Source organism: Poecilia reticulata, chromosome 4 (genome assembly GCF_904066995.2).
Source record: "Poecilia reticulata chromosome 4, P_reticulata-male-v2, whole genome shotgun sequence".
Taxonomy (NCBI): Eukaryota; Metazoa; Chordata; class Actinopteri; order Cyprinodontiformes; family Poeciliidae; genus Poecilia; species Poecilia reticulata.
Genome location: NC_088833.1, coordinates 2716914 through 2737420, shown reverse-complemented (window position 1 = coordinate 2737420; position 20507 = coordinate 2716914). Strand labels below are relative to the sequence as shown.

Here is a 20507-nt window from a genome sequence, read left to right as displayed (position 1 = left end):
CAGCCTGGCGACATTTGTCGCATGTCTTCCCCGTCTAATTATCAACTAAAGGCCTCTTATAACTAGCATGACATGCTAACAGCTGAACTTCAGGTCAATAGAAGAGAATTGAATAGATTATTAAAAAATTGAGTTTAGTTCATTTTACAAAATTAAAAAACAGATATTAAAAAGAAACAACAGTATAGAAAAATATGTAATCCAAGTATACAATCTGCATAGATTTTAAAAATACAATCACACAGAAAAAATAAAAACACATCAACAAAGTAATTAAATAGAATAGATATACCCTTTAATCAGGGAAGTTCAGGTGTAACATTGGGGCATGAGGATTCTCACAAAGATAAAAAGTGTATGTGTTCACACACACACACATATATATATATATATATATATATATATATATATATATATATATATATATATATATATATATATATATATATTATATATATATATATATATATATATATATATATATATATTAGCTGACTGTATAGCTCAATAGGTAAGTCACCAGTCTTCCACCCGGGAGACCCGGGTTCGAGGCCAGGCTGGGGGCTGGGGCGAAAAGTTACAACGGTGACATTGAGCTGTCAGTGTGGGTCCTTAGGCAAGACCCTTGGAGCTATATAGCCTACCTCATACCATGAGAGACACAAATAAGCACGACATGCCGGCTCAGACGTCGCCCGGTCAAACAAGGTCTGCGTCAGGTGCTGGGGAACCAGAGCACCCTGATGAAAAGTGGGCTACTGGAACAAGACGGAAATGGGCGAGAGGTGAAAACATGGATCTGTTGGAATGCTACTACTCAAGTAATCCTAGTCAGAGGGGCTACATGCAAAGACTGTGGGAGGAATGGTTAGCTCGACATCCCCAGTCAACACTAACTGCCAAACAACTAGTAGCTCAGTGTTCCAACATCCGCAAACGGCAACTGCTGTCACAACTTGAGATTGACGAGGTACGACACAAGTGCTACGGGAAGGAGCCAGGATGCCAGGTCAGAAGGGAGTCAACTACAACTCCCCACCCAGAGACTGGGTATGTAGCCCCAGTAATGAACGAACCATCTGAGCTGAACGAGGCAGCAACTGACCTGAGAGAGAGAATCATGGCCCGAATGAACACCAGACGACCCCGACGCCAATTACAACGGCTGAGTGAAGTACCATCAGAAAGTCTCATTGAAGATGTGAATGCAGCATTGAGAACGATCCCTACCAACACCATAACAGAAACCAATGAGCTGATATACAACTCAGCATCAGTGATCCTTGAGATGCTTGGTTATAAGAGCAACCATGACACCCAATACCCACCATGGAAAAGACGGTTAGAGGCTAAGATCAAGATCACAAGGAGGGAAGTGAGTCAACTGTCAGAGCTCCAAAGGGGTGCAATGAAAAGATCAGTACCCAAGAAGTACAGCCAGATGCCCATACCTGAAGCACTCGAAACTGCCAAACAAAGGCTCCAAGCCTTGGCCAGCCGCCTAAAGAGATACACGAGAGAGAATGAAGCCAGGAGGATTAACCGGCTCTTCGCCACCCAACCAGCCAAAGTGTACTCTCAATGGCAGGGTAATAACAACAGAGCAGACCCACCCAGGCTGGAGACTGAACAATACTGGAAAGGCATATGGGAAAGGGAGGCGTCCCACAACAGCAATGCACAGTGGCTAACCTCTCTACGAGAGGACCACAGCAACCTCCCGGAACAAGCCCGGTAACCATCACTGTGGCAGATGTCCAAGACAGAGTCTCGGGTATGAAAAACTGGACAGCACCAGGACCTGACATGATCCATGCCTACTGGCTTAAGAAACTCACTGCCCTCCATGAGCGACTGGCAGCTCAACTGAACCAGCTGCTACAAAATGGGACTCACCCTGAATGGTTAACTGAAGGGCGCACATCCTGATACAGAAGGATCCCTCGAAGGGTTCAGTCCCATCCAACGGCCAATAACCTGTCTCTCTACAACATGGAAGCTCATGTCAGGCATCATAGCGGCTAAGATAAGCGGGCACATGGATAAATACATGAGCAAGGCACAGAAGGGCATAGGCATAAATAGCAGAGGAGCCAAACACCAACTCCTTGTAGACCACACAGTCGCCCGAGACTGCAAAACCGACACACCAACCTGTGTACCGCTTGGATTGATTACAAGAAAGCCTATGACTCAATGCCACACACTTGGATCATTGAATGCTTAGAGATGTACAACATCAATAGGACTCTAAGAGCCTTCATTGCAAACTCGATGGGGCTGTGGAAAACCACCCTTGAAGCCAACTGCAAACCACTTGCACAAGTGTCCATCAAATGTGGCATATACCAAGGAGATGCTCTGTCCCCACTGCTGTTCTGCATAGGCCTGAACCCTCTCAGCCAAATCATCAACAAGACTGGCTACGGATACCGACTCAAGAATGGGGCCACGATCAGTCACCTCCTCTACATGGATGACATCAAGCTGTACGCCAAGAGCGAGCGAGACATCGACTCACTGATCCACACCACCAGGATCTACAGCACTGACATTGGGATGTCATTCGGACTAGAGAAGTGTGGTCGGATGGTTACAAAGAGAGGGAAGGTCGCCCACACAGAAGGGGTCTCACTCCCAGAAGGAACAATAGCAGACATAGAGCACAGCTACAAGTACCTGGGAATACCACAAGCAAATGGCAACCTCAATGAGGTCACAAGGAAAGGAGCCACAGCCAAATACCTCCAACGAATAAGGCAAGTCCTGAGAAGCCAGCTCAATGGCAAGAACAAGATCCGTGCAATAAACAGCTATGCCTTACCAGTAATCAGATACCCTGCCGGAATAATTAGCTGGCCAATGGAAGAGATGAAGGCCACGGATGTTAAGACTAGGAAGCTACTAACCATGCATGGAGGATTCCACCCCAAATCCAGCACCCTGAGACTGTACACGAGCCGTAAGGAAGGAGGCAGAGGACTAGTGAGTGTGAGAGCCACTGTCCAGGATGAAACATCCAAGATCCATAAATACATCAAGGACAAAGCCTCAACGGACGATGTGCTCAGCGAATGTCTCAGGCAATGGGGAACAGAAGACAAGGTGCTGGAAGTACCATCATGGGAGGACAAGCCCCTACATGGGATGTACCACCGACAAATAACTGAAGTGGCTGATGTCAGGAAAACCTACCAATGGCTGGAGAAAGCTGGACTCAAGGACAGCACAGAGGCTCTCATCCTGGCCGCCCAGGAACAGGCCCTAAACACCAGAGCAATAGAGGCTCAGATCTACCACACCAGAGAAGACCCAAGGTGTAGGTTGTGCAAGGAGGCCCCTGAGACAGTCCAGCACATAATAGCAGGGTGCAAGATGCTGGCAGGGAAATCGTACATGGAACGACATAACCAAGTGGCAGGCATAGTATACAGGAACATCTGTGCAGAATATGGACTGGAAGCCCCGAGATCAAAGTGGGGAACACCCCCAAAAGTGGTGGAGAATGACCGAGCTAAGATCCTGTGGGACTTCCAGATCCAGACAGACAAAATGGTAATGATGAACCAACCGGACATTGTGGTGGTGGATAAAGAACAGAGGAAAGCCGTTGTGGTGGATGTAGCAATACCAAGTGATTACAACATCAGGAAAAAGGAGCATGAGAAATTGGAGAAGTACCAGGGCCTCAGGGAGGAACTGGAAAAGACCTGGAAGGTGAAGACCACAGTGGTGCCTGTGGTCATCGGGGCCCTCGGGGCAGTCACCCCCAAACTGGAGCAGTGGCTACAACAGATCCCAGGAACAACATCAGACATCTCAGTCCAGAAATGTGCAGTTCTAGGCACAGCCAAGATACTGCGCAGAACCCTCAAGCTCCCAGGCCTCTGGTAGAGGACCGAGCTCAGAGGATGAAACAGACCACCCGAGGAGGGTGAGAAGGGAATTTTTTTTTTTTATATATATCATACAAAAAAATTTAGAATAAGAATAATATAGTGAAAACTAAGGGTAAAATTACAAAATAAACAATAGTTATCAAAAATAACCAAACATATAACAATAACATACTTTGATCCAAAGGAATGTGCAAATGAATGACAACATTTTTTACTAATAAACAGACTATTTATTAAATATGAAAATAAAACTGTGAAAATACATGCAAAACATTTATTTTAGATTAGAAAAAACTGCAAATACCTGCGCAAATACATGTCATCACCGCTAATCCACCTTGTTTGCTTTTGCCGCTCCTTTCTGGAAAGTCTGGCAGAGAGATGTTGAAGTAGGGGATGCAATCGATGGAAGAAATGGTTTTAACTTTCTCCTTCTCTCTCTGCTCTGCATATAAATTAGTTAAATTTCAGAAGTAGATATCAAGATACTTGTTTCTTATTGGACTTTTCCCAACAAAATGTAAAAAATTCTAGCAAAAGCTTGTTAAGTACGGACATTTAACAAGTACTTTGGATTTAAAGATGAATAGAATTAAACGTGAACTAAATAGGCGAAACATTTTGGTTAGCATAGCTAAATGAGTCGATTCCCAAGAAAGCAGCGAAATTCCCATCAATAAAGGGCGTACCGGCGATGACGAGGAGGGGGCGTGTGCTGCGCTACGTTTAGGTACCGCTCGGAAAATAAATTACTGCAACAACTCCTACTTTCAATCATAAAACAAAATGATAAGCAGCACTTTTAAAGTGTAATACTGGAGTGGTTTTGTTTAGGTGAACAACTGCAATTTGTTTCGGTCACAAACTGCGACCCGGATTGGTTCAGAATTACAAAAAGAGTTGGATAAATTTAAGCATAAATGGAACTGTGTGTCACAATAAAGAGGAAACAATGAACGGGAACAACTGAAAAACGGACCAGTTTATGAATAATTCAGCATAATTACTTTTAAAGAAGTGTCGGTTATATTATTCTACTGAGAAGTGGGATACTTCTAAATGAAAAACAAAAATGATTTAGTGTGGGAAGCTGTTTTCCTAAATACACGTTTATTTTGAAGGCATAAGTATGGAGCTAAATTAGGACCATAAAATTTGTTCAAAGAAAAAAAAAACTTGTATGAAAAGCAGCTTTTAACTTTTTTTTTGTCTCCGTTGAATCATCTGTTGAATCATCTTTCAGTTTTTAACTTTTATTATCAATTTTTAGTTTCAAAATGATTGTTCATTTTCAAAATATTTTTTCAGTTTCAAATCTTTTTTTCCAAGTCCAAACTTTTTTTTTTGTTTCAGTTCTTCTCAATTTCAAATCTTTTCAATTTCAAATCTTTTTCAGTTTTAAACGTTTCAGTTTCAAAATAAGTTTTAAATTAAAAAAAAAAAAAAAATTCGGTTTCAAATCTTTTTAAAATTTAAAATTATTTTTCAGTTTTAAAATACTTTCTCAGCTCCAAACCTTTCCCCCCCACTTTAACTTATGTTCTTTTTTTTTTTTTTTTTTTTTAAACATGGCCCCAATTTAGCTCCATACCTTAACGGGCTCCGGAAGTCTCGTCCTGCCTGCTTGTACCTTGACAGCGGCTGGCAACGTCCTGGCTTTCCCCTTAGTTTTGACGCTTCTCTCTCCTCTGTTGAGTCGGCAGTTTGTTGTTTTTAAGATGCTTCCCGCTGCGCTCTCCGTTACATCAGCAACATTATTATTGTTATTAATATCACTAATCGGCCTGACAGAGAGCAAACAGAAAGACTTTTACACTTTTAAGGTGGTAAACAGCAGAGGGAAGCTGGTTTCTTTGGAGAAGTACCGCGGTTCGGTGAGTTGGGTTCATTTAGCTGCATGCCTGAATGCTTGCATGTGAATTTCCCCCCTAATATCTGTAGATGTTTCTAACCGCGGCTCTGCTCGGGATGTTCGGCTGCAGCCTACGTGGCAGGAGGCCTGCAGCTGCAGCAGCTCCGTAGATTTCATCCTAACCAGGTACGGTCATCACTTTCCGTCTAACCTTCACTTAAAAACACAAAACTAACACATTCCTATGACCATTTAGAGATATTTTACTTTGCATGGCTACGTTTTGCACTTTTTATTTATTAAACTTATAGATTTTCGTGGAAAAAATGCTTTCATTGCCATCTGGAGTATATGATGAGTGAAACTTAAGGAATATAAGGCAAAATATTTTATTATAGGATATAAATTAAAAGTAGAAAAATGTTAACTTTTTAATTAAACATAAAAACAAGTAATTGTTATATAAGCTTCAATTGTTCCATCTTGGTGTGTAATAACGCTTGATAACTGGAGTCCGATTTGTTTTTCTGCGGTTTGGTTGTTTTTACTGCTGCTTTATGGAGAGCCATTTCTATGGAGAGCCATTTCAGCCAAAATTAAATAAATAAATAAATGGGTGAAATAAATAAAAAATGAGTAAAATAAATCAAAAAATGAAGAAAATGAGTGAAATAAATAAATAATTTGTTAAATAAATAATTTAGCTTTTTCATTAACCCATTTTTTCATTTATTTATTTTTCATATTATCAATTTCTCAATTTCCCTTTTTCATTAATCTATTTTTCATTTACCCACTTTTCATTATCTATTTTTCATTTAACCATTTTTTAATTTAGCTTTTTCATTAACCCCATTTTTCATTTCTTTATTTTTCACATTATCAATTTCCCAATTTCTCTTTTTCATTTATCTATTTTTTATTTATCCCTTTATCCATTACCCATTTTTCATTAATTTATTTTCAATTAACCACTTTTCAATTTCCCTTTTTATTAACCCAATTTTTCATTATTTATTTTCCGATTATCAATTTCTCTTTTTCATTAATCTATTTTTCATTAATCTATTTTCATTTGTCCATTTTTCATTTATCCCTTTATCTATTACCCATTTTTCATTAATCTATTTTTAATTTAAAAATTTTTGATTTCCTTTTTCCATTAACCCGATTTTCTATTTCCCAGTTTCATTAATCAATTTTCATATATCCCTTTTTATTTACCCAATTTTCTTTTATCTATTTTTCATTCAACATTTGTTTGAAAATCTTTACTTTTCCCATTTTCCAATTCCCCTTATTCATTTAGTATTTCCTTATCTTCTTATTTATCACATTCTATTTCCCCGTAAAACTTAGGGAAAAAATAAATGCAAATGAGGAATGGCACGTCATCAGGCTACAACTTCCCCAATTGGTTGGTTAGCGTCACACCCATACTTTGCTTCAAGAAAGATGGCGACCTACTAACGGGTTATCAATAAGCTGAAGCTCATTAACTTCATTAGAAAATAGTGTTATTACTCCTGACTTTAGTTCTCGTGTGGCCGCTCAGACAGAACGTGTTTCAGTTGGCGGCTCTCATGGACTCAGAGCTTCACCGTCGGGAGTTTTTATAGTTTGGACGAAGCGGCCGCTGAAGTTGGCTTACGATTGAAGGTTCGGGACACCTTCGTAGCTACCAGCTGTGATCCAACTATAAGGAGCAACTTTACTGTACATCGTAAGTGAACTGCAATATCCAGAGGCAGCTCTACGGACCATCGGGCTGAAAGAATGAGAGTGGAGAGCCTTGGAGATCTGCATCGGAGGCCATCTTTCAGACATGCACCGCTGCTGTCCGTCCAGGATCCTCCGGTTGCCCAGACGTTGCACGGTAAGCTACTAACGCTGATGTTTGTTTTCCAACTACAGTCATATTTAATCAATAGGGCTCAATTACGATCGCGGGAGTTTTTGAGTTGATCTCGGCAATAGGTGACAAACTGAACGTCTCCAGGATGTTGAGACCAGCACGTCCTCTGATCCAATACATCTTATTAAGGATAAAATCAACAAAACGTGTTCAAATTAATGGCCCAACAGGTTGATTAAAGACAGTAAAAAGGTAGGAGTGGTTTCGAGTCGATCGCCTTGTTTTACCTTTGTAAACAGACAACCTGAATACAGTGACCTTTAGTGAGGGTTCAGAATGGAGAATGGATAAAAGCTGAACTCCTGCTACAATCTTTGCCTCTCTTGGTTACATCCCTGAGGTGTGCCAAGTGTGGCCCACATGCATATGCACTGTTGAAAATGAGAAGCTGACATTCACAAATGACATTGAAATAAATTCTAGTCCAACTTCTGGTTTGTTGCTATTCCTCTGGATCCTGTTGGAGGAAAAATATCCCAACTTCACAAGATGTGGCTTTAACCCAACTCCTGTCAGTCTGAAGCTTCTCATATTTGGGTCATCAAACCAAAGTTCAGATCTACCATAACTGGTTCCATCGCCACCAGGTCAAAAGTACAGCTTTTTGGCGCAGCACATTCATTAATGTTTCCATCATGTATGTTTTCAGATGCAGACCATCCTGCAGGCCTCTGGTCTCAGTGTTTCCCTTCAGACTCCCAGTGGGCTCACAGCTTCAGGATGACCAGAGACCTTCAGCTTTCTGGAGCAGGAACACTCGGCCAAATGCACTGGTGACACATTCATTTAAAAAAAATTGGCTGTTCTTATACCATTGATATGCATGAACCGTCTGTATTTTACTGTTTTGAATAAACAAACTGATTATTATGAAATCTGTGTTCCTTCTAATATGTGAAGTTCTAATTTAATCAAATCTCATGTTTTCACGTCCCAGAGACAATAAAATGATCGTTTGTTTGTGGCTTAAAATAAACGAAACAATCTTAATAGAACAAAGCTACAAAAATAGAATACAGATTGAAAGTTTTGGACCCGTTTTATTTTTTGGTTTCATTACACTGAAGATTCTTCAACATGAAGCTAAACAGTGAGTGGAGTACCTTGTATGTACGACAACGTAGAAATGAACAAACATGACATATTGGGTTCTTAATAGCAACCCTAACAGTTATTTTACACAGCTTGGTTTATTGAATAATGATTGTGTTCATTTACGGACGCCTTCAATTGGAAATTTGCAATCTGAAGTATCAATAAAATAGTTTAACCAGTCAGTCCTCAGGTCGTCTGCCCTGCATGTTTCAGGCCTCAGTAAATGTCTGATGGATGAGCTAATGCTATCGTTTGTATCAGGGGCTCTGGAACAAACACTTTAAAATGTTAATGTCCTGTGTAACAGAGTGATATAGACAAATGTTTTCACCTCACTGTGTCATTTCCACTCTATAGCTGAAGTTCATCACATTTCTGGATGTTCTGTGTTTCAGTTAAATTGAAGTTAGCAGGTTTTTAATCAGGGCCACAACACCCTGTGTGTGTTGGGTTTAAGAAAAGAGGCTGCTCTGTTTGAGCACCAGCATTCATTTTTCCTCTGATGTTTGGGTGAACTCTTCTCTGTGGAGGTCGGCCATCTCTCTGGTTCTTCCTGAAGGAGATCCATCAGGAGTTCAGGTGCTGCTCACAGTGCAGATGGTTCTCCTCACTGTTCGCCGTGTCAGGCCTGGTCCCTCTCAGCCAGGATCTCCAGTCATTCTGTTCCTTCACCCTTGAATAAACATAACAGAATATGTTCTGGGTGTTATGATTCATTTGTTAATTGAAACAATGTTTAGTATCAAAATAAGATTAATTTATTTCCTTAACAGTTCCTTCTCCTGTTCCCTCAGAAGGGCAGAGTTTAAGAGTGACTAATTACATTTACTTAAATATAGTTGAGTAACTTTTTGAAACTCAAATGAACTTTTAGGAATACTCTTACTATGCTGAACTTTTTACTTTTACTCAAGTCATTTTATTATGAAGCATCACTATTATTTAAACTAATTTTTCATTTTGTCTTTAAAATACCAAAATTTCCACTGAACTTAATATTTTGGGCCTTCTAATTGTGTATTTTTTTTAGATATGAAATAATTGATAACTTGATCAGTTACTCAGTACTGATCAACTTTTTACCAAATGCTTCTTTACTCTTGTTTAATTTCTTATTCAGCTACGATTTACTTTGAGTAAAAACATGTTGAAGTGCTGCTGTTGTTCCTGGAGGATAAATTGTGGGTCCTCTGTCCACCTCTAAGGAACAGTAACCACATGTTGAGGCACACGTTGACCAAAAACAGGCAAACTAAGGTGGTCAAGTTATACATACAAAGAAATACTTAAATTAATAGTCATATTTACTTTATATGCATGTGGGCCACACTTGGCACACCTCAGGGATGTAACCAAGAGAGGCAAAGATTGTAGCAGGAGTTCAGCTTTTATCCATTCTCCATTCTGAACCCTCACTAAAGGTCACTGTATTCAGGTTGTCTGTTTACAAAGGTAAAACAAGGCGATCGACTCGAAACCACTCCTACCTTTTTACTGTCTTTAATCAACCTGTTGGGCCATTAATTTGAACACGTTTTGTTGATTTTATCCTTAATAAGATGTATTGGATCAGAGGACGTGCTGGTCTCAACATCCTGGAGACGTTCAGTTTGTCACCTATTGCCGAGATCAACTCAAAAACTCCCGCGATCGTAATTGAGCCCTATTGATTAAATATGACTGTAGTTGGAAAACAAACATCAGCGTTAGTAGCTTACCGTGCAACGTCTGGGCAACCGGAGGATCCTGGACGGACAGCAGCGGTGCATGTCTGAAAGATGGCCTCCGATGCAGATCTCCAAGGCTCTCCACTCTCATTCTTTCAGCTCGATGCTCCATAGAGCTGCCTCTGGATATTGCAGTTCACTTACGATGTACAGTAAAGTTGCTCCTTATAGTTGGATCACAGCTGGTAGCTACGAAGGTGTCCCGAACCTTCAATCGTAAGCCAACTTCAGCGGCCGCTTCGTCCAAACTATAAAAACTCCCGACGGTGAAGCTCTGAGTCCATGAGAGCCGCCAACTGAAACACGTTCTGTCTGAGCGGCCACACGAAAACTAAAGTCAGGAGTAATAACACTATTTTCTAATGAAGTTAATGAGCTTCAGCTTATTGATAACCCGTTAGTAGGTCGCCATCTTTCTTGAAGCAAAGTATGGGTGTGACGCTAACCAACCAATTGGGGAAGTTGTAGCCTGATGACGTGCCTCTCCTCATTTGCATTTATTTTTTCCCTAAGTTTTGCGGGGAAATAGAATGTGATAAATAAGAAAATAAGGAAATACTAAATAAATAAGGGGAATTGGAAAATGGGAAAAGTAAAGATTTTTCAAACAAATGTTGAATGAAAAATAGATAAAAGAAAATTGGGTAAATAAAAAAGGGATATATGAGAAATTGATTAATGAAACTGGGAAATAGAAAATCGGGTTAATGGAAAAAGGAAATCAAAAAATGTTTAAATTAAAAAATAGATTAATGAAAAATGGGTAAATAGATAAAGGGATAAATGAAAAAATGGACAAATGAAAAATAGATTAATGAAAAATAGATTAATGAAAAAGAGAAATAGATAATCGGAAAAATAAATAAATGAAAAAATTGGGTTAATAAAAAAGGGAAATTGAAAAGTGGTTAATTGAAAAATAAATTAATGAAAAATGGGTAAATGGATAAAGGGATAAATAAAAAATAGATAAATGAAAAAGAGAAATTGGGAAATTGATAATGTGAAAAATAAAGAAATGAAAAATGGGGTTAATGAAAAGCTAAATTAAAAATGGTTAAATGAAAAATAGATTAATGAAAAGTGGATAAATGAAAAATAGATTAATGAAAAAAGAGAAATTGAGAAATTGATAATATGAAAAATAAATAAATAAAAAAATGGGTTAATGAAAAAGCTAAATTATTTATTTAACAAATTATTTATTTATTTCACTCATTTTCTTCATTTTTTGATTTATTTTACTCATTTTTTATTTATTTCACCCATTTATTTATTTATTTAATTTTGGCTAAAACGGCTCTCCATACATTTCAGCCAAAATTAAATAAATAAATAAATGGGTGAAATAAATAAAAAAATGAGTAAAATAAATCAAAAAATGAAGAAAATGAGTGAAATAAATAATTTGTTAAATAAATAATTTAGCTTTTTCATTAACCCATTTTTTCATTTATTTATTTTTCATATTATCAATTTCTCAATTTCCCTTTTTCATTAATCTATTTTTCATTTACCCACTTTTCATTAATCTATTTTTCATTTAACCATTTTTTAATTTAGCTTTTTCATTAACCCCATTTTTCATTTCTTTATTTTTCACATTATCAATTTCCCAATTTCTCTTTTTCATTTATCTATTTTTTATTTATCCCTTTATCCATTTACTCATTTTTCATTAATTTATTTTCAATTAACCACTTTTCAATTTCCCTTTTTATTAACCCAATTTTTCATTTATTTATTTTCCGATTATCAATTTCTCTATTTCTCTTTTCATTTATCTATTTTCATTAATCTATTTTTCATTTGTCCATTTTTTCATTTATCCCTTTATCTATTTACCCATTTTCATTAATCTATTTTTAATTTAAACATTTTTGATTTCCTTTTCCATTAACCCGATTTTCTATTTCCCAGTTCATTAATCAATTTCTCATATATCCCTTTTTATTTACCCAATTTTCTTTTATCTATTTTTCATTCAACATTTGTTTGAAAAATCTTTACTTTTCCCATTTTCCAATTCCCCTTATTCATTTAGTATTTCCTTATTTTCTTATTTATCACATTCTATTTCCCCGCAAAACTTAGGGAAAAAATAAATGCAAATGAGGAGAGGCACGTCATCAGGCTACAACTTCCCCAATTGGTTGGTTAGCGTCACACCCATACTTTGCTTCAAGAAAGATGGCGACCTACTAACGGGTTATCAATAAGCTGAAGCTCATTAACTTCATTAGAAAATAGTGTTATTACTCCTGACTTTAGTTCTCGTGTGGCCGCTCAGACAGAACGTGTTTCAGTTGGCGGCTCTCATGGACTCAGAGCTTCACCGTTGGGAGTTTTTATAGTTTGAACAAAGCGGCCGCTGAAGTTGGCTTACGATTGAAGGTTCGGGACACCTTCGTAGCTACCAGCTGTGATCCAACTATAAGGAGCAACTTTACTGTACATCGTAAGTGAACTGCAATATCCAGAGGCAGCTCTACGGAGCATCGACCTGAAAGAATGAGAGTGGAGAGCCTTGGAGATCTGCATCGGAGGCCATCTTTCAGACATGCACCGCTGCTGTCCGTCCAGGATCCTCCGGTTGCCCAGACGTTGCACGGTAAGCTACTAACGCTGATGTTTGTTTTCCAACTACAGTCATATTTAATCAATAGGGCTCAATTACGATCGCGGGAGTTTTTGAGTTGATCTCGGCAGTAGGTGACAAACTGAACGTCTCCAGGATGTTGAGACCAGCACGTCCTCTGATCCAAAACATCTTATTAAGGATAAAATCAACAAAACGTGTTCAAATTAATGGCCCAACAGGTTGATTAAAGACAGTAAAAAGGTAGGAGTGGTTTCGAGTCGATCGCCGTTATTTTACCTTTGTAAACAGACAACCTGAATACAGTGACCTTTAGTGAGGGTTCAGAATGGAGAATGGATAAAAGCTGAACTCCTGCTACAATCTTTGCCTCTCTTGGTTACATCCCTGAGGTGTGCCAAGTGTGGCCCACATGCATATAAAGTAAATATGACTATTAATTTAAGTATTTCTTTGTATGTATAACTTGACCACCTTAGTTTGCCTGTTTTTGGTCAACATGTGCCTCAACATGTGGTTACTGTTCCTTAGAGGTGGACAGAGGACCCACAATTTATCCTCCAGGAACAACAGCAGCACTTCAACATGTTTTTACTCAAAGTAAATCGTAGCTGAATAAGAAATTAAACAAGAGTAAAGAAGCATTTGGTAAAAAGTTGATCAGTACTGAGTAACTGATCAAGTTATCAATTATTTCATATCTAAAAAAAATACACAATTAGAAGGCCCAAAATATTAAGTTCAGTGGAAATTTTGGTATTTTAAAGACAAAATGAAAAATTAGTTTAAATAAGTGATGCTTCGTAATAAAATGACTTGAGTAAAAGTAAAAAGTTCAGCATAGTAAGAGTATTCCTAAAAGTTCATTTGAGTTTCAAAAAGTTACTCAACTATATTTAAGTAAATGTAATTAGTCACTCTTAAACTCTGCCCTTCTGAGGGAACAGGAGAAGGAACTGTTAAGGAAATAAATTAATCTTGATACTAAACATTGTTTCAATTAACAAATGAATCATAACACCCAGAACATATTCTGTTATGTTTATTCAAGGGTGAAGGAACAGAATGACTGGAGATCCTGGCTGAGAGGGACCAGGCCTGACACGGCGAACAGTGAGGAGAACCGTCTGCACTGTGAGCAGCACCAGAACTCCTGATGGGTCTCCTTCAGGAAGAACCAGAGAGACGGCCGACCTCCACAGAGAAGAGTTCACCCAAACATCAGAGGAAAAATGAATGCTGGTGCTCAAACAGAGCAGCCTCTTTTCTTAAACCCAACACACACAGGGTGTTGTGGCCCTGATTAAAACCTGCTAACTTCAATTTAACTGAAACACAGAACATCCAGAAATGTGATGAACTTCAGCTATAGAGTGGAAATGACACAGTGAGGTGAAAACATTTGTCTATATCACTCTGTTACACAGGACATTAACATTTAAAGTGTTGTTCCAGAGCCCCTGATACAAACGATAGCATTAGCTCATCCATCAGACATTTACTGAGGCCTGAAACATGAAGGGCAGACGACCTGAGGACTGACTGGTTAAACTATTTTATTGATACTTCAGATTGCAAATTTCCAATTGAAGGCGTCCGTAAATGAACACAATCATTATTCAATAAACCAAGCTGTGTAAAATAACTGCTAGGGTTGCTATTAAGAACCCAATATGTCATGTTTGTTCATTTCTACGTTGTCGTACATATAAGGTACTCCACTCACTGTTTAGCTTCATGTTGAAGAATCTTCAGTGTAATGAAACCAAAAAATAAAACAGGTCCAAAACTTTCAATCTGTTTTCTATTTTTGTAGCTTTGTTCTATTAAGATTGTTTCGTTTACTTTAAGCCACAAACAAACGATCATTTTATTGTCTCTGGGACGTGAAAACATGAGATTTGATTAAATTAGAACTTCACATATTAGAAGGAACACAGATTTCATAATAATCAAACAGTTTGTTTATTCAAAACGGTAAAATACAGACGGTTCATGCATATCAATGGTAGAAGACCAGACACATTTTTTTAAATGAATGTGTCACCAGTGCATGTGGCCGAGTGTTCCTGCTCCAGAAAGGTGAAGGTCTCTGGTCATCCTGAAGCTGTGAGCCCACTGGGAGTCTGAAGGGAAACACTGAGACCAGAGGCCTGCAGGATGGTCTGCATCTGAAAACATACATGATGGAAACATTAATGAATGTGCTGCGCCAAAAAGCTGTACTTTTGACCTGGTGGCGATGGAACCAGTTATGGTAGATCTGAACTTTGGTTTGATGACCTAAATATGAGAAACTTCAGACTGACAGGAGATGGGTTAAAGCCACATCTTGTGAAGTTGGGATATTTTTCCTCCAACAGGATCCAGAGGAATAGCAACAAACCAGAAGTTGGACTAGAATTTATTTCAATGTCATTTGTGAATGTCAGCTTCTCATTTTCTACAGTGCATATGCATGTGGGCCACACTTGGCACACCTCAGGGATGTAACCAAGAGAGGCAAAGATTGTAGCAGGAGTTCAGCTTTTATCCATTCTCCATTCTGAACCCTCACTAAAGGTCACTGTATTCAGGTTGTCTGTTTACAAAGGTAAAACAAGGCGATCGACTCGAAACCACTCCTACCTTTTTACTGTCTTTAATCACCTGTTGGGCCATTAATTTGAACACGTTTTGTTGATTTTATCCTTAATAAGATGTATTGGATCAGAGGACGTGCTGGTCTCAACATCCTGGAGACGTTCAGTTTGTCACCTATTGCCGAGATCAACTCAAAAACTCCCGCGATCGTAATTGAGCCCTATTGATTAAATATGACTGTAGTTGGAAAACAAACATCAGCGTTAGTAGCTTACCGTGCAACGTCTGGGCAACCGGAGGATCCTGGACGGACAGCAGCGGTGCATGTCTGAAAGATGGCCTCCGATGCAGATCTCCAAGGCTCTCCACTCTCATTCTTTCAGCTCGATGCTCCATAGAGCTGCCTCTGGATATTGCAGTTCACTTACGATGTACAGTAAAGTTGCTCCTTATAGTTGGATCACAGCTGGTAGCTACGAAGGTGTCCCGAACCTTCAATCGTAAGCCAACTTCAGCGGCCGCTTCGTTCAAACTATAAAACTCCCGACGGTGAAGCTCTGAGTCCATGAGAGCCCCCAACTGAAACACGTTCTGTCTGAGCGGCCACACGAGAACTAAAGTCAGGAGTAATAACACTATTTCTAATGAAGTTAATGAGCTTCAGCTTATTGATAACCCGTTAGTAGGTCGCCATCTTTCTTGAAGCAAAGTATGGGTGTGACGCTAACCAACCAATTGGGGAAGTTGTAGCCTGATGACGTGCCTCTCCTCATTTGCATTTATTTTTTCCCTAAGTTTTGCGGGGAAATAGAATGTGATAAATAAGAAAATAAGGAAATACTAAATGAATAAGGGGAATTGGAAATGGGAAAAGTAAAGATTTTCAAACAAATGTTGAATGAAAAATAGATAAAAGAAAATTGGGTAATAAAAAAGGGATATATGAGAAATTGATTAATGAAACTGGGAAATAGAAAATCGGGTTAATGGAAAAAGGAAATCAAAAAATGTTTAAATTAAAAATAGATTAATGAAAAATGGGTAAATAGATAAAGGGATAAATGAAAAAATGGACAAATGAAAAATAGATTAATGAAAAATAGATAAATGAAAAAGAGAAATAGAGAAATTGATAATCGGAAAAATAAATAAATGAAAAATTGGGTTAATAAAAAAGGGAAATTGAAAGTGGTTAATTGAAAAATAAATTAATGAAAAATGGGTAAATGGATAAAGGGATAAATAAAAAATAGATAAATGAAAAAGAGAAATTGGGAAATTGATAATGTGAAAAATAAAGAAATGAAAAATGGGGTTAATGAAAAAGCTAAATTAAAAAATGGTTAAATGAAAAATAGATTAATGAAAAGTGGGTAAATGAAAAATAGATTAATGAAAAAAGGGAAATTGAGAAATTGATAATATGAAAAATAAATAAATGAAAAAATGGGTTAATGAAAAAGCTAAATTATTTATTTAACAAATTATTTATTTATTTCACTCATTTTCTTCATTTTTTGATTTATTTTACTCATTTTTTATTTATTTCACCCATTTATTTATTTATTTAATTTTGGCTGAAATGGCTCTCCATACTGCTTAACCTAATTTGTTCATAATCCTGCCTGAAAAGATCATTTTTTTCAGTCCGGGGTTGTGTGGAGTAGTTTTTAGCAGTCAGCATGTTCAAACCTCAATAGCTTTCTTGCTACGTGGATCATCTTCACCAAACTGTGTCTAATACAAGGTGCAGTTTGTAAAGTTACACAGTCAAAAATTAAGAGTAATTATTTTGGTTATTTAGCCTACCATGAAAAAATTGGGTTAATTTTTCAGTCATATTTTAACTATAATAAACGTCAGTTTCAAACTGAATATGTAATTAGTAAGCTAAATATTTAGCTTACAATGTGAATATGTAGTTCTGTGTTAAGTATTTCTGCTTTAAGAAAAATATTTAGTTAATATTTAGTCTAACTAGTAAACTATTCAAGCTAAATATTTAGCTTCAAGCAAAAAAACAAATACCATGCTAAATATTTAGCTTATCAAGTAAATATTTAGTTCTGAATTATTTTGCTTTAAGCTAAATATTTAGCTTGCTAGGTAAATATTTAGTTTAATCAATCTAAAAAATAGCTAGCAAGCTAAACATTTAGTTAAATATGTAGCTGTCTGCAAACACCTTTCTAGCTAAAAATGTAGCTAGAAAGCTACATAGCTTTCTTGCTAACAAAATTCTTAAGTCAATATCAAAAACTCAACAAATATGTCAAATTTTACAAAACAGCCGAGTAAATTATCGCTTCAGAATTTATCTGGAAAAATTAATTCAGAGTAAGCTAAGCATGCTAAACATTAGCAAAGTTAGCAAAAACGCTTCAGCACTAATAAAAAAAATTTGCTCTGCTGATAGCACAAATATGCCTACCTCTGCTAACAGTTTGTTTCCTTAGATCTGAAGACTTCTGACCATTAAAAGCTTTGTCCAGAAACCATTAAGCTGCACATTTCAGTCAATTTTCAATCAACAACTTTGGCATCACCGAGTTTCCGTAAGCTTCCTTAAGTGTTTAGTAGTGATATTCGTAACTGAAATGGTGATTCTGCGGACTCAGGTGTCCCTGGTGGTGAACGTCGCCAGCGAGTGCGGTTTCACCGACCAGCACTACCGAGACCTGCAGCAGCTGCAGCGGGACTTCGGCCCGTTTCACTTCAACGTCCTGGCTTTTCCCTGCAACCAGTTCGGCCAGCAGGAGCCCGGCAGCGACAAGGAGATCGACAGCTTCGTGCGAACCGTGTACGGGGTCTCCTTCCCGCTGTTCAGCAAAATCGCCGTGGTTGGAACAGGAGCCAACAATGTCTACAAACACCTGGCAGGTGAGTCCCAAGTACCGATTCCAGGACATGATTTTTTTTTTAAATCAAAGCTTCGTTAAATTATGTTTGACCACTTAGCGCCATGAGTTCCAGCCGCATGATTGGTATTTTTGTTGCGCAACGCGAATGTTGGCGATGCTAACTGCTATTAGCATCTACGGAAGTTAGCAAGAGAAGCGAAGCTGTGTGTAAACAGAGCTGGTGTTTCACAACACCTCAGATTAGATCAGGTCTAATTAAATAAAAATAATTATATATATATATATACTAGATACAGAGACAGAGGAAAATGAATACATTTAAACCAAATAATCTCATAAATCCTTTAAAAAAAAACTTCTGATGTTATAAAGTAAAAAATTTACTAGAGAAAGAAACTTGTAAATTTCTGAGTTTCAAATGTCAAAAAATGTGCTTAAAAAAACTGAAATTTTGAGACTAATGTCAGAAAATTTGAGAAATAAACTTGGAAATTTTGGCATTTCAAAAGTAAAAAATATTAGAAACAAAAATATTCTTGTTTTTTTCTAGAATATTTCTGAGATTCATCTCAAAATTTCTGAGTTTTTGGCAGAAATTTGCTTTTGTTTTCCTCCAATGGCCCTACATGCCTGATTCAGTCCGACTGATTATCTCCAGTTGTTCGATACCAAAGTAATCCTGATATAATAATTTAAACTGCTGTCAGTGCTGTATTTTTTTAGATTTAATATCTTTCTGCTCCATTTTCCCGCTTGAGAAAAAAAAATCATGTAAAGTTAGAAACGTCCAGGTCATAAAAGAAAAGCTTTTTCATACTTCAAACTTAAGACTGAAAATAAAGTATAATATAAAAAGTATTGCTTCATTTTTAAAAATAAGTGTCGATTAATTTTGAAAAATGAAAGTGAAATCTTTGCGCACAAAATAAATACTTCCCATAAATACTTTTCTATTTGCTTAATTGTCAGAATAATAAATAAATGACTAAAATAATTGTTTATAACAACCAGCATCTCGTTTCTTTGGAATCTAAATATTTTCTGTTTTTCCTCGTTGCAGAGAAAAGCAGGAAATGTTTTAAAAGTCTCTTTCTGTGCAGAGGTGTCCGGAAAAGAGCCTGACTGGAACTTCTGGAAGTTCCTCATCGACGTTGATGGCAGAGCGGTGGACGCCTGGGGGCCGAAGGTTCCCGTCACGCAGATCCGGCCGAAGATCGCCGACATGGTGCGGCAGATAATCCTGAAGAAGAAGGAAGAGCTTTAACTCTCCGATTCCTCCACGAACTGAACACAAGTTTTACATTCCCAGTTTTATTATCTATCCGCAGCAGCTTCGGCTACTTTCTGAGTGCACTGATCCAACACTCTTTAAAAAGATCTGATGCTTTTAGGAACATTTCTAAACCAAAGAGCTCGTTTTTTAAATAAATTTCACTGCGATTCCGAGTTTGTTTTATGCTCTGCGTCATCACTGGTTGGTGGGACTCGATTGCAGAGTCTTTAATTGAAGACTACATCAACAAAACGGCAACATTTTCAATTCAGAAACCTTTTTTCTGCTAAATGAATAAATAAATGAGCTCAACAAAAACAGACATTTACTGTTTTTAATCTGTTATTTAACCACCAAATTAACGCAAAGCCCTTTTATATCCATCCAGCATTAGATTTACGGTGCTGGAGCTCAGCCTGGGTTGCTAGGCAACAGGTGGAATTCTTCTGGGTTTGCTAGGTAACGGGTGGAATTCTTCTGGGTTTGCTAGGCAACGGGTGGAATTCTTCTGGGGTTGCTAGGTAACGGGTGGAATTCTTCTGGGTTTGCTAGGCAACGGGTGGAATTCTTCTGGGGTTGCTAGGTAACGGGTGGAATTCTTCTGGGTTTGCTAGGCAACGGGTGGAATTCTTCTGGGGTTGCTAGGTAACGGGTGGAATTCTTCTGGGGTTGCTAGGTAACGGGTGGAATTCTTCTGGGGTTG

At 37.8% G+C, this 20507-nt stretch overlaps 1 protein-coding gene and 2 long non-coding RNA genes across 3 annotated transcripts; 2 read left to right on the top strand and 1 right to left on the bottom strand.

Moving 5' to 3' along the window:
- The first annotated feature begins 5490 nt into the window (after positions 1-5490).
- Positions 5491-19977, top strand: gpx7 (glutathione peroxidase 7). Its single transcript, XM_081605977.1, has 3 exons — positions 5491-5773; positions 18289-18550; positions 19632-19977. Exons 1-3 carry the CDS (start codon positions 5618-5620, stop codon positions 19793-19795), a joined length of 582 nt encoding a protein of 193 aa, XP_081462103.1. The 5' UTR covers positions 5491-5617; the 3' UTR covers positions 19796-19977.
- On the top strand, positions 7142-8541 carry LOC145551384 (uncharacterized). The gene is made up of 2 exons (XR_014087190.1): positions 7142-7627; positions 8316-8541. It is a non-coding gene; the product is annotated as an uncharacterized LOC145551384 (long non-coding RNA).
- On the bottom strand, positions 8687-11523 carry LOC145551385 (uncharacterized). The gene is made up of 2 exons (XR_014087191.1): positions 10480-11523; positions 8687-9434 (listed from the first exon to the last, which is right to left on the bottom strand). It is a non-coding gene; the product is annotated as an uncharacterized LOC145551385 (long non-coding RNA).
- Positions 19978-20507: the final 530 nt, after the last annotated feature.

Bases quoted from the DNA above. Each gene is read 5' to 3' on its own strand.
- gpx7 (XM_081605977.1), top strand. From the start codon at position 5,618: ATGCTTCCCGCTGCGCTCTCCGTTACATCAGCAACATTATTATTGTTA. The intron at 5,774-18,288 runs GTGAGTTGGGTT...CTGCGGACTCAG, and splicing joins TGGAGAAGTACCGCGGTTCG to GTGTCCCTGGTGGTGAACGT. The intron at 18,551-19,631 runs GTGAGTCCCAAG...CTTTCTGTGCAG, and splicing joins TGTCTACAAACACCTGGCAG to AGGTGTCCGGAAAAGAGCCT.